The sequence below is a fragment of the Alligator mississippiensis genome, chromosome 10 (assembly GCF_030867095.1).
Source record: "Alligator mississippiensis isolate rAllMis1 chromosome 10, rAllMis1, whole genome shotgun sequence".
Lineage (NCBI taxonomy): Eukaryota > Metazoa > Chordata > Crocodylia > Alligatoridae > Alligator > Alligator mississippiensis.
In genome coordinates this window covers 14,731,700-14,745,144 of record NC_081833.1, presented here as the reverse complement: position 1 = coordinate 14,745,144, position 13,445 = coordinate 14,731,700, and the positions used below count along the sequence as shown (strand labels likewise).

At 50.3% G+C, this 13,445-nt stretch overlaps 3 protein-coding genes across 3 annotated transcripts in view; 1 reads left to right on the top strand and 2 right to left on the bottom strand.

The window, feature by feature from the left end:
- Nucleotides 1–3,911, bottom strand: part of LOC102573332 (protein HIRA) — a 57,898-nt gene extending 53,987 nt beyond the window's left edge. The window contains exon 1 of the mRNA XM_019486588.2: nucleotides 3,677–3,911. Coding sequence (XP_019342133.1) covers nucleotides 3,677–3,713 — 37 coding nt within the window. The 5' untranslated portion in view covers nucleotides 3,714–3,911. The remainder of the gene's footprint in view (nucleotides 1–3,676) is intronic.
- Nucleotides 3,912–5,641: 1,730 nt separating this feature from the next.
- On the top strand, nucleotides 5,642–8,435 carry MRPL40 (mitochondrial ribosomal protein L40). Its single transcript, XM_019486589.2, has 4 exons — nucleotides 5,642–5,778; nucleotides 6,020–6,103; nucleotides 7,110–7,268; nucleotides 7,902–8,435. Exons 1-4 carry the CDS (start codon nucleotides 5,720–5,722, stop codon nucleotides 8,209–8,211), a joined length of 612 nt encoding a protein of 203 aa, XP_019342134.1. The 5' UTR covers nucleotides 5,642–5,719; the 3' UTR covers nucleotides 8,212–8,435.
- A 393-nt stretch (nucleotides 8,436–8,828) lies between these two features.
- Nucleotides 8,829–10,880, bottom strand: C10H22orf39 (chromosome 10 C22orf39 homolog). Its single transcript, XM_014598535.3, has 3 exons — nucleotides 10,797–10,880; nucleotides 10,102–10,269; nucleotides 8,829–9,321 (listed from the first exon to the last, which is right to left on the bottom strand). The coding sequence occupies exons 1-3, from the start codon at nucleotides 10,818–10,820 to the stop codon at nucleotides 9,196–9,198; spliced, it is 318 nt and encodes a 105-aa protein (XP_014454021.1). The 5' UTR covers nucleotides 10,821–10,880; the 3' UTR covers nucleotides 8,829–9,195.
- Nucleotides 10,881–13,445: the final 2,565 nt, after the last annotated feature.

The following is a 13,445-nucleotide window of genomic DNA, read 5'->3' as shown; positions in this document are numbered from 1 at the left end:
ACTGACCCATCCCATCCACCTGGCCAAGTGTGCCCTGCCAGTATCCACAGAGACCCAAACACTCACTCCATCCAGCACTCCCAGCAGTGGGTGCAGGTGGATGGGCTGGGGTGGCTAGGCAGTGAAGCCATGTCTGGTGGTAGCAGCGACACTGGCAGCTGCCACTACCGTGGCTCCTGGGAAGGGGAGTCCAGCCACCGCGCTGCCCCAGCTCTACTGCATGCCCAGGGGTAGCAGAACTGGCTGTCCACACCTTGGCCCAGGCTGCCCTCCAAGTCTGGGCTGGGCAGGGCTGAGGGACCCACCATAGGCCAAGTAAAATCCCCTGGTGGGTCAGATGTGGCCCGCAAGCCAGATTTTGCCCATCCCTTGTTTAAATTATAATGTTCCCTACCCTCCAAGCCAGGTAAAAATGGCAGAGATTTTAGGAAAAGGGGGAAGAAAACAAAAAAGAAAAAGGGAAAACTGCAGAATGATAGACACTTACAAAAGAACTAGAGTAGATACATATAAAGAATGTGAAAAGCCTATGAGAGAAAACGCATTAAAGGAAGAAATATACCACGCTGCTCTGATAAGAGCTCAGATAAGGCAATGTTTAGTAACTCGGTGGGATGAAATCCCGTAGTGTCTAGCTATATCAAGTGCTCTTACAGTAAACAGACTGTATCTCAGTTGAATGCTACAGGACTCCCAGATGTATTACAAAACAGAAGTAGATGTCTTTGAGAGGAAATCAGATCCCAATGCAGGTCTACTGCATTAAAAACATTAAAGTTCTTTTAGTCTATTCAATAACGTAAAACCCCTGAAGTGCAGGGAAGAAGGGGTTAAATGTTAGTACTTTGCACTATGTTGAAAACCCATGTTTGATTTTTGGTGCCTTGTTCCCTAAAAACTGCTGTGGCAGAAACTCTTCTATTGGCAGGAAAGGGAACATTAAAAACATTCACCTCAGGTTTCAGATGTATACAAAAAGAACCAGCTGTGCCCCTAACAGGCAAACTCCAATGCACACAAGTAATCCCATTAAACTTAATGAGGATTACTTGTATATGTGTTGAAGGATGAGAAACATGATATATTAAACAACACAACTACACTAAAAATGTATTTCACCAAGTGTCAACCTGAATCCCATACATTTGATGATAACAGCACTGTACTTTTCATCAGCAGTTCTCATAGCAATTTACAAAGGAATCCCAATATCAACACCCCCATTTTGCCAATGGTAAAACTGAGGCACGGAGGCGATGTGACTTGGCCAAGCTCATCCCCAAGCAGCCTATGCCAGATGCAGGAAAGGATCTCAGATCTCTTGAGTCCCAGACCAGTGCTTTCTCCACTGTGCCACATATCACCTGTAAGCTACTGACAGAGACTTAATATCATCAACATGGAAAGACTTAGGCCACGTGTTTGCAAATAGGTCCTCACAAAGAGGCTTCCAGGGACTGCACTGTAGATCCAGACAAGCACACAGTCATCCCACATGAAGCTAGCTGCAAGATCAAGTCTTAAATGCTATGCTTGTTTTACATTAGCCAAGTAGAAATAAAGACAAGCGCATCTCAGAGCACTGCACTTTCACTTTTTTGGCTCCATGCAGTCTTTACATGTGTTCATGCATTGACTACTCAAACAGTAAAATGAAAGTGCGCGCATGTTTGTAAGATCTGTACTTATTCTTCACAAAACAGAAAGTTTGACTCTGGTCTATACTCATTCAGCTAAAAGAAAATAAACTATGAAGTAAGCTAACTTTAAGAATGTCTGTGGCTTTTAGCCGTGCAGCAAAACTATCCAGCTTGAATAATACTTAGTTTACTATGGATACAAGTCATCTAGAAGAAATGAGCTGAAGCTTCTAGAAGTTTATAGGAGGAAATAAATTTATCTGTCAAAATAAAGGTGTATGCTGAACAAATTACTTAAATAAAGCATCTCTGTATATGAGCAGAACTTGAACGTTCAAAATTAACTCTTCACATGAAATTTGTTCCACTTGAGACTACTTCTGTAACAACACATATTACTTTAATTTGCTTCTTTTGCCTACTGATAAGAGGCAAGTTTAAAAATAAATTATTAGTCACTAATAGTATTTGGCATTTTAAACAATATCCTGGCAAGAATTACAACATTTCTCTGCAAATGTGTTTATCTCACTGGAAGCACTTTCCTCCTGAACGTCAGATGTCTCTTACGTCACAAACCTCTACGACTTGTAATTACAAGAGCAGTATACAAGACGCGTTAAAAGTGACCTGCTGTGTGGTAATAATCTTTTTCTACAACAATGTAGTAGAGAGTCAATGAGCTAGTGCAACAGCCTATCAGTTTTGGGAACCCAAACGTGGAAGGTGAATATAAAATATAAAACCTCAAAGCAAAACAAATGAAGCGACTTTGGCAGACTCAAGTTAGACCCACTTCTTCGGTACATTTCCCCACAAGCCCAGAACAAGCTGGGGGTGCACTGGCAGAGCGGAGTGCAGAAGTCTTCATTCTTCCTGCACAAACGATGCCTGGTTTAAACCCTTAGTCTTCTTTTTGATTAGCATTCAGATAAATGCAATTTGCAATGAAGAAACATAAGCAGCTCAGTCTTCCCCTGACTACCAGATCTTTTCACTACTCAGTGGGAAAGCCAAGAATCTGAAGAGGACTGTACTGCATTTGAAAACTGAAATAAGTCTATCCTAACCGTGCAGTCAGTCCATTAAAAGATATCACTCACAAAAACTCTTGCCTCATGTATTTTCTGGACCATCACAGCTACAATATCACTCCACTGCTACCAAAACATCCATAACTGGTTGCCTTCGGTTATATTCTTTTAGCTCTGGCAAGCAATCTCCTGAACGTGAAGTGTCACCAGGACTGTTACCCAAAAGACAGCGCCGTTTCTTCTGCATGGTAAGAGGCAGGAATCACTCAACGGGACTCCCTCTTCTCACACACCCCAGCAGAAGACAGACAGCTCACAGGTGTCCCAGCAAACACTTGGGCAAGGCACAGTCCCCAGCCAAACTGGATTACAGAAGCCTGGTTTCTCTAGCTGCACTTTCATCGCACAACTTTGGAGAACAACTTACATCAATTCCTTCAGCCTACCAGACCTAAAAAAAAAAGAGCCGTGGTTCCCCAAGAGAAGCCGGGCTGGTTCGCAGGCAAACGAACCGTCGTTACCTTGCTTTCAGCAAACCCGCTCTGTCGAAGGCCGAGGGGCCGTTACAGTCCTGCAGCTCCTAAAGCCAGATGTCGTTTGGGGGCCACTTGTAACAGCTACGTGTGATCAGGCAGGGAGGGAAGGCAATGCCAACCAGGCTGGCAGGTGGGCGAGCAGCAGCAGGAGGCTCTTAACTCGGTTTCACGGCGGCGCTCGGCTCCTCGGCAGCCGTCACCGCCGACCGCCACAGCCAGCGATTTTTAACTTCGGAAGCCCGCGGGGCTCCGACGGCGGCAGGGAGCCACACGCCCTACACTCACACGCCAGCTAGTCGCACACGCGCTCCGCCACGCTTGCCAGTCGCACGGCCGCAAGCACCCGCGTGCCGCCACGCTCAGCCGCACATCCGCACGCGCCCGCAGGGTTGCACACGCATCCATCCACACGCAGCACCACCACGGCGTTGCACGCCCGGCGCCGCAGGTGCACACGCGCGCTCACCATTGTGGTTGACCCAGGTCGGCTTCAGGAGCTTCATCGTCCCGCGCCGCCGCCGCCGCCGCCGCCGGGAGCCCAGGGCGCGCGGGCTGCGGCCGGGCTGACTCCGCCGCCGGCTGCGGGGCGGCTCCGCGAGGCTGCGGCTCGGCTCAGCGGCGCCCGGCGGCCATGGGCTCCCGCTGCCCGCGCCCTCCGCCGGCCGCAGCCCGCTCAGCGCCGCGCCATGCCCCGGCCGCGCGCCCGCCCCGGCCCCGGCCCCGGCCCCTGCCCCCGGCCCTGCCCCGGCCGCCGCCGCCCGGCCGCATCCCCCGCTCGGCTCCCAGCGGCTCCCCGGCAACGCCGGAAGTCAGCGCCGGGCAACCGCCTAAGCGGCCCGGCGGGAAACAGCCGCCCGAGCCGGCTCCGCGTGCGCTGCGTGCGTGCGGGCGGGGGGCGGAGGATGAGGGCCCGGGCGGAAACACGCGCCCAGGCGCGCCGGGCCCGAGCGCTCCCTGCGGGGAGGATGCGGCAGGGCCCGGAGGCTGCGGGCGGGCGGCCGCCCCTGCGCGGGCTCAGCCTGGGTGGAGCTGCCCCTCGAGCCCGCGGGCACTCCTGCGCGGGGGGCTGCGCTCGGGGGCCCCGCGCGGCACGGCGGGGAGGAGCGCGCCCCGTGCAGCCGGGGCAAAGCTCGCCTTGACGTCAGCACAGCCAGGAAGGGGGAATGGGATTTCTCCTACTGAGCGAGGGATGCAGCCCAGACACTGACAGATACTTCGGCCCTTAGACCCGCACAGCTACAACCCAGACCCCTGTACTCTCTGCTGAATCACTTACTCTCTTATCTGAATTATATCTCCATGGATGACCAATCGAGCCATGTGGATCGATCGATCGACTGATCGGGGCATGTTGGTCAGTTGGTCGATCACTCAAAGCATGTCGGTCGATCGCCCGAGCCATGCCGATTCCATCGATGGATCGGCCAAGCGAGCCGTGTCCGTTCAGTCGACCGAGCGAGCCGTGTTCGACCAGTCGAGCGGTGTCTAGCTGTGGGTCGATCGAGCTGTGTTGAGCAATCGAGCGGTGCCAATCGATCAAGCTATTGACCTATGCCAAGTGATCCATCTCGATCGGTCGGTCAGGCGCTCGATCGCAGCCGGTCGGTCGGTCGGTATATCTATCAGTCTATATATTCAGATAAGAGAATAAGCGATTCAGCAAGACTCTACATAGATATGCGTATAAATCCTTACAGATACGGGTATGCGGATACAGTAAGCGAAGCGTCCCCCGCTCGTGCTCTGAGCGGCGAGCAAGCGAGGGAGGGGACCGGCGTAGCCAGACCCGGGGCTGTCTGTGCGTTGCTGGCTCGGTCCCGCACGGCCTAGGGTTTTCAAAGCACGTCCTCCCCCCCCGTTGCCCAAAGGACGTGCTCAGACACAAGCACTGCCAGAAGCGCCTTCATTTCCCCCAGCAAATCGAGGTTTCGGCCCAGGCTGGTGCCTGCAGTTGCCGACACCTGGGCCCGCTCGGATTCGGTTTCCAGGACCCAGCGTGCGCCCGTCCAGTTTCAAACCAAGCCCGTTTCCTGTTTCATCCAAAGCATCCTCCGCTAGTGGCTTCCCCAGCACGGCTGCTGCCACGGGCCTTTATGGCTCCCTCTTTCCTGCGTGTGGGAAGCTTGTGGCACCTGCCTGATGGCCAGGGCAGCCTCCAGGAAAGGGAGAGGCCTGGGAAGGGAGTGAAGAGGACAAGGCACAGTGCCAGGCTCTTCCAGCGCTGCTGGACATCCAGGCCCCGCCCGAGGGACACCCGGCGGGCACGGGGGAAGGAGCCGGGCCAGGGCGCGCAGAGGCCTGCTCTGGAGCAGTGCGGGGCACGGGGTGTCTGTCCCCAGGCGGCCCCGCCGCGCGCGTTGCGTCCCTCCCGCCGACAGGGGCGCTGTGGCCGGCGCGGAACCTCGGCGCGGGGGAGCGGGTTTGCAGCCGGCCGCGTTTGCGGGGCGGACGCCGCGGCCACGGCGCTGTCGGACACCTCGGAGCCGACCCCGCTGCCCGCGCACGGGCCATGTGGGCCGCCAGGCTGCTCCGCTCAGCGTGGGGTGCAGCGGCCGGCTCCGCGCTCAGGTGGGCCGCGGGCGGCAGTGAATTCCCCCGTGGGACGGGCTGCTCTGAGCCTCGGGCCTGGAGGGGGGCGACAGGGGACCTGCCCCTCAGAGCCACCTCTGCCCCCCCCCCCCCTCCGCGCAGAGCACTTCCCTGCCAGGGTGTCCCCGTGGAGGCCCCCCCCCCGGTCTCCAGCGAGGCTCCCCGAGCCGGACCAGCGCCCTGCCCGACTCGCACTGACCACCTGCTCTCTTCCCCGCAGCTCGCCGCCGTCCCGCGCCCTCCAGTCCTGGGGCAGCCACTGGCAGACCTCGGTGCTGGCGTTCAAGGCCTCCATCCCCATGAGGTAACCGTGGGGCACTGCTCCCGCTCGCCAAACCTTCTCCGGTGCTCTTGCCTTTCCTTGTTATTGGAGTATTTTTTAAATTCAACGTAGGTAAATCCATACAGGTTCAGAGGTGCGTCTGATCCCAGTGTGGTTGGGAAGAGCCAGATCTGGTTGGTAAAGCATGGTTAATATTCGGGCAGCTCAAGCAGGGAGCAGTTGAATGTAGGATCCCATAGGCTGCTGGGATGCCCTTTGGATAGGAGACTCTGCTCCCAAAATAATACCTCTTTTTATGCTGTTTTATTATTGGTTGAGCCAAGGGTGCTTCACTTCCACCAGTTTATCCTCCAGCCCCGCTGGAAGAGCTTAACCTGCAGGATAAATGTGGCCCACAGATCCACATCATGCACCCCACAGGGCTGCTCACTGGCCCAGAAATATGGCAGTGAGGGTGCGGTGGCAATTAACACTGACATCCCTCCCCTGCTGCCCAATTTCCAAGCTGAGTGTTGCTACACTGGGGCTGGGCCCAGAGGTTGACCTGGCACTGCCCATCTACTCTGTGTAGCAAAGAGGTTGGGCAGCACTGAGTTAAGGTACTTGGTCTGCCATACCAAGTCTATCAATGTGTCAAACGTGTCAATCATGTAAATAACAAACTTGAACTTGATACATAAAATGTGTCTTGTTTAAAACTCATTAGCCTGTACTGTTTTATTTTGGCAAGTACACCCCAGGTAAATTCTAAAATCTCCTATGTCCTAAAGCCCTTGCCGCTTTTACCTCACATAACACTGCCTAATAAAAATAATAATTTTGCCTTTGCCATTTACAATTTCAAGTCTAGCCTGACTTTAATCCAGCTCCTCAGCTTCACTAAAACCTATGTCCTGTGATCTGTTGTCTATAAACAGTTTTATTTTTCTAAAACTTCCTTGGGCAACAGTACAATGTAGAAATAAAAGTTATTGCTAGTTCATGAATATGCAAAGATACAGAATTTTTAATTTTTTTTTTCCATTAGAGCAGAGCCCCTAAGGAAAAAGAAGAAGATGGATCCAAAAAGAGAGCAACGGGCAAGGGAGCGTTTGAAAAAGAAGATAAGAAAGTTGGAGAAAGCTATCCCAGAACTGATTCCCATTGAGGACTTCATAACACCAAGCAAATATTTGGAGAGCACCAGGTACAGAAAACTGTCCACTTTCCCTCCAGAGTTGATAATGAACAGGAGAGGTAGAGGTGGAAGCAAATTTTGGAGGTGATGCTACTCATCCATGAGCTACCCTGGCTTTTATCTATGGGTAACAGCATGGTGATAAACTGCTAAAGGATTGAGAAAGTTGTCACTTTCAAGTTTCAGCTTTTTTTTCTTTCTGCCCAATTTTGAAGCACTGTTCTGTCTTTCTAATGGAAGTAGAATTGTAGTTCTGGGTGGAGGATGTGCATTTTTTCAGAGTTTGTCTTGAATTTGCACTGTTTCTCTCAGAAGGGAAAATAATTGCCTTGCGCTGGTACATCAGTCTAATTAATGTTTGTAAAGGAATCTTGCAAAATTTATCAGCCTAGTGAAATAGCATTTGTGTCTTCTCTGTTTAAAAAAACAAAACAAAGTACCTTGGATAAGTTGAATTTCCTGTTACAATCTTTTACTGTACGATTATAAAGCACTTTTATGTAAATTAACACAGCTACTGTGGTTACTGGGTCAACTTGACTTCCTACAAGCTCACCTGTGATTTTTATTAAATGCTCTTTAGTTTTGGGAATGGGAGCAGTTTGTTTGTTAAAAATTGTTACTTTCTTTGATATCTGCCAGGGTCCGAAGTGCCTCCCCGCTGTCCTTTGAGGAGAGCGAGAGACGTGCCCTACTAATGAAGAAATGGACCCTGTACAAGCAAAAACAGCACAAGGCAGAGATGAAAACAGTTACCATGCTTGTAGCAGCCCAGGAGGAAGCACTAAGGGAACTGCGTCTGGAATCAGAAGAACTTTACCAAGCAGCAATAAGGAGAGATGTGGGACTGTTTCCTTTTGAGAGAGAGGGACCGAGTTACACACCACCAGCTCCTGGCTATGAAGCTCCTGATGGGAAATGCAATGATGTCACCAAGGTGTACACACAATGAGATGGGGAGAGTTCACCATTAGGCTGGCAGCAGATGCTTAGTTTATTAAAAGACACAACGGGATTAAACTAAACTGTCTGTTTTGCTATGTCAAAAATTATGATTAACATGGTTGTCAGGAAATCCTCACAGAAAATTAAATTTCCACCTTTCCCTGCCCACTTTCTTTCTTAGAATTAGCCATCTTGCTAATAAAATGTCCAATAAAAACTAAGTAAACTAGGTATGGATTTTTGTATTTGTCACATAACAGCAGGTTAGGAAGGGTTTTATTTTTTAAAACATATTTATGGAATCTTTTTCTTTTATCTGTTCCTTGGTAGCTGTTCTCTGCTCTAACCACAACTCTTGAGATATAATCATGATATGAGGAAGGATTGTTGAAACAATTGTGTCAGTCTGTAGGAAGAAGAAAAGTTTCAGTTTCTCCTTTAAGTTCCATTTGGATTTTTGAGGTGTGTATGGGTGCATATGAAAGGGAAAATTGATACAGTGGGGAAAAAAACAGATAAAATTAATATTGCAAGAAAGTGAAAAATAAAAAATGCTGTATGGCTAATGAATAATGTGATAAGAGATTCTACTTTTAACTACATTTGCTTAAGACCACAACAGACTTATCTGTGGATGCCATTTACAATTTTATTTTTATGGTTGCTTTTAATATTTCAGCAAACTCGTTTACAAAAAACATAACACCACCTAAGAAAAATTTCACCAGAGCAAAACGCACATCTGCTGCATCTTTGGTGTTTGCCACCCTTACTGTACCCTTAAATACATCTCAGGAAGATGTGTTAAAAAACATTAAATGTACTCCAAACTGGGTACTAGTCAAGTGGTTGGCCAATGGGAACAAAAATAAGCTGACGTGACTTGATCAGATGCTAGAGTTTTGTAGCTTCTGCATCTCTCAGTGGAAAAGACTGCATGAACCTTTCTCGTCTTCCGTTATGAAAGGACCAAACACGGCTATTACTATTACTACTCTGTTTTGTCTTCACGAAGTGGAAGGTACCAATCAGCTGGCGGATCTTTTCTCAGCTTCCACACAGGAGCATGTTTCTGTTTCTCCAGAATCCGGGCTCTTTCACTCTTACAGAGAGATTCCTAAAATGCATGACAAAACGATACTCCACACATCCTGTTTCATCTTCAAAGCACCCTTTAAAACATCAACTACTCGCACAGACCATGGTATTTCTTACCTGTGAACATATAATACAAAGTGGAACAAAAGTGGTCATGCTACAATGAAAGCTGATTGCAATGGTAATGTGACAATGAAGACATGGCACAAAAACTTGACTTATGACATGATCGTGCTTGCTGTTGCTCCTGCAGTAGATATGGACGTAGATAAGGACCAAGGGAGAGATTTTTAAGAAGGTGCTATAGTCAGCATGACAAAGGTTGTTTAATTTTGGTGGTAACACTTAATGGGGAGTGGCAAAAAGGTACTTTCCCTCCTACTGTTCTGAATCTGGCTAACATTTGAAAAAAGTTCTAGGTTGCAAGAGACAGTTGCAAGCATTTTGAGTTCATAATTTAATTATTTTTAAAGACCTGTAAAATTTCTAAAAGCAGCGATTAGTCCCACTTCCCAGAACTCTCACACATCCACATTAATAGTAGTAACAATTTTTAAAATCTTCATTCAGGGCTTTACAACTGTGGAGAAGGCCTGTTCTTTTATTAAACTAAGCTTGAAATATTTTGGGTTGCTCTAGCAGGGCAATGACTTATTGCTGACAAGTGAGGAAAACAGCCTTTTCATGGGTGTGGAAGTGAGATGGCGTGTGAGATGGTGAAAGGCTCACTTGAGTTGAATGTGCAATTTGATTTCCAGGTGAGTATTTAATACAGCTTCCCCTTGGGTGTTCCCTGTACCTTAGCGTGTGCACTCTTGTTTTTCTCCCACTCTCTGCAGTCCTTGTAGTCCGTTTTCCACTGAGCGCAGGAAGGCACCTCTCCGAACGTGTAGTAGTGATGGAAGAGGTTTTGGATGCCCTTGCAGTGTTTCCATTCGGACCAATAATCGTTACAGGCTCGTGGCGGCTGGCAAGAAAGCGTGAAGCTGCTGTACGTTTAAAAAGACACGAGGTGAGGAGAAAACAATCCCCCCCGCACCCCGATTTGTGGCCTCAACTGGGGCCCTGCTCCAATGAAAGCAGGATGGAAACTGGCTCTCGAGCTCTTACACCATTTCAAGCGCTGGCTCTAGCTGGTCGCTCTCTTTATTATAAAGCGGGAGGGTCATTTTTACCCGGTGACGATGACTCGGTGCATGCGGCTGGTCTACATTTACTGCACGACTGAGCACTGCATTGGGCGATGGATGTAACGTGTAGCGGCGCCCACAGATCTCTGGACCGAGGACCAACCTCTGCCCTGGAAGCTGAGCGATCTCCGAGCTGGGCAGGCCCGGCCCGGCCCGGCGGCGGGTGACAGCTGGCTGCGCTGCGCGGCGGTCTCATGTGCTCCCCGCCCCAGACACGCGCGGCCCGGAGCATCACCCCGCGTGCCCGCGACGCCCCGCGCTCACGTAACCGGGGTGGGGGGAGGCTGAACCCGCTCCCACTTACCCGCCACGCGCCGCTGTCAGCCATGCTGCTGCCACTATCCCCCTCGGCGCAGCCTCCTCAGCCCAGCGAGCCAATCAGAACGCAGAGACGCTTGACAGACAGCGCAGCCGGAGCCAATGGCCAGGGAGCTTGCGACAGACCTCGTTTGCTCGGCGGCAGCTGACAAAGGTTCAGAAGGATCCGCTGGTGCTCGACTGCGAGCTTTGCTCCGCCCCTGACTCGTGCAGTAGCCAATGGTGGGAGAGAGCGGGCGTGAGAGACAGGCAGTTGAGCCACTCAGCTTGTTCACATGCTAACACACCAATGCAGCCAATGGCCAGGCTGTGGGCGGGATGCGGGAACGTGGCCTGTGGCCCCCTGCGAGGCGCTGCGTGACGCTAGCGCCCCGCCCCCGGAGGACTCACGCGTCATAAAGGGCGTGTTTATTCAAATACGTACCACTATTTTGGTACAGTAACTGCTCGATAATAAGATAATCTATTGTATCTCTATTAAAAAGGCATGTCATTAACTAAAATAGCAAATAACCCCAAGTGGTTGATTCTTTAGAAGCAGGATCCCTTAGGTTGATTTGTTACTGGATATCGAAGCTACAATCAGACAAGTTTTGTACAGGGGGTGTAGCTCTCTGTTAGGGAGCAGTACACATCTTCCATGAACAAGGCAGGGGTGGAGGAGGGGAATACCGAGGTACTGTGGGGCAGGATACATGGGGGACCAGGGGAAAAGGACTTGGTAGTGGTGGTCTACTACAGACCTCCGCATCAGGATGAGCTAGACCTGGTATTCTCCAGGCAGCTCTCAGAGGCCATTCAGGCGAGAGAGGCGGTGGTCACGGAGGACCTAAATTACCCAGACATCTGCTGGGAGGAGCAGACAGCCAAAACCAGCTGCTCAAGTAGGTTCTTAAACTGCGAGCAGGACCTCCCCCTAACCCGGGAGGTGTCCAGTCCCACCAGGGTTGCTAGACCTGGGCTTAGCAACAGGGGATGATGTCCTGGGTTGCTTGTGAGTACACAGTAGCCTGGGAGATTTTGACCAAATGATGGTCACTTTCACAATCCAGCGGAGAGTAGGAAAAATAATCAGCAAGGCTAAAGTGTTAGACTTCAGAAGGGACAGTTTTAGTAAACTTAGAAAGCTAGTTAGTGAGGTGGCTGAACTCAAAGAACATCAAGCAAATGGGGGTCCAGGAGGGTTGGCGGTTTCTCAAGGGAGTGTGATCCTTGGGGCACAAAAGGAGTCTATCCCCTTACGCAGGAAAGGGGGCAAGGGGACAAAAAAGCCTCCTTGGCTGAACAGGGAACTCCAGAAAAGACTGGGGGCAAAAAAAGAGATGTATAAGCAGTGGAAGCAGGGGGCAGCCACCAAGGAGGAATATACCTCCCTGGCATGCTATTGCAGGGAATCAGTTAGGCAGGCCAAGGCAGGACTGGAGCTTTGGCTGGCTACAGCAATCAAGGACAAAAAGAAGTCCTTCTACAGATACACAGCAAGCAAAAGGAAGGTGCAGAGTAACACAGGGCCCCTGCAGTACAAATCAGGACAGTTGATGGCTGACACAGGGGAAAAAGGCAAAGCTCTTCAATGAGTTCTTCACTTCAGTATTCCTAAGTACTGGTCGGGACAATTCCCCCAACTTGAACATAGATGTCTGGGAGGCACTAGACTGCCAATGGTTAGTGCTGACTTAGTTAACAAGCACTTAGAGGGGCTGGATGGGTACAAGTCAGCAGGCCCGGATGACCTCCATCCACAGGCACTGAAGGAATTGGCCAGTGTCATAGCTGAGCTGCTGGCACGACTGTTTGAGCACTCATGGTACTCCAGCCAGGTCCCCAAGGACTGGTAAAGGGCCAATGTGGTGCCCATTTTTCAGAAGGGGAGATGGAATGAGCCAGATAACTTTAGGCCAGTCAGTCTCACTTCTATCCTTGGGAAAACACTGGAAAAAATCCTTAAAGAGCACATTTGTGAAGGCCCAGTAGGGGAAATGATGCTGAAGGGAAACCACCATGGGTTAGTCACAGGTACATCTTGCCTGACAAACTTTATAGCCTTTTACGACCAGGTCACACACTGCCATGACACATGAACTGAGGCAGATGTCATCTACCTGGACTTTAAGAAGGCCTTTGATAGTTTCACATCCTATTCTCATAAGGAAGCTAGCAGGCTGTGGAGTGGATGCTTACAGTCAGGTGAGTGACCACTGGCTTAGGAACTGCACCCAGAGTGGTGGTGGATGGGTCATTTTCAGCCTGGAAGGAGGTGGGTAGTGGTGTCCTTGGACCAGTGTTATTTAATATCTTCATCAGCGATTTGGACAGGGGTGTGGAGAGCACCCTGTCCAAGTCTGCAGATGACAGCAAGTTATGGGGCAAAGTTAACAAACGAGAGAGCAGGGAGCGGATACAGGCTGATCTGGACAGGTTGGATCAATGGGCAGAATGAAATAGGATGCAATTCAACGAAGACAAATGCAAGGTACTCCACCTACGGAGGAATCCCCAGCACACCTATAGGTTGGGGGATGACCTCCTCAGCAGCTGAAAGGGATCTTGGAGTTATAGTTGACTCCAAGATGAACATGAGTCGGCAGTGTAACGAAGCCAATCACACCTTATCATACATTAGCAGATGCATGAC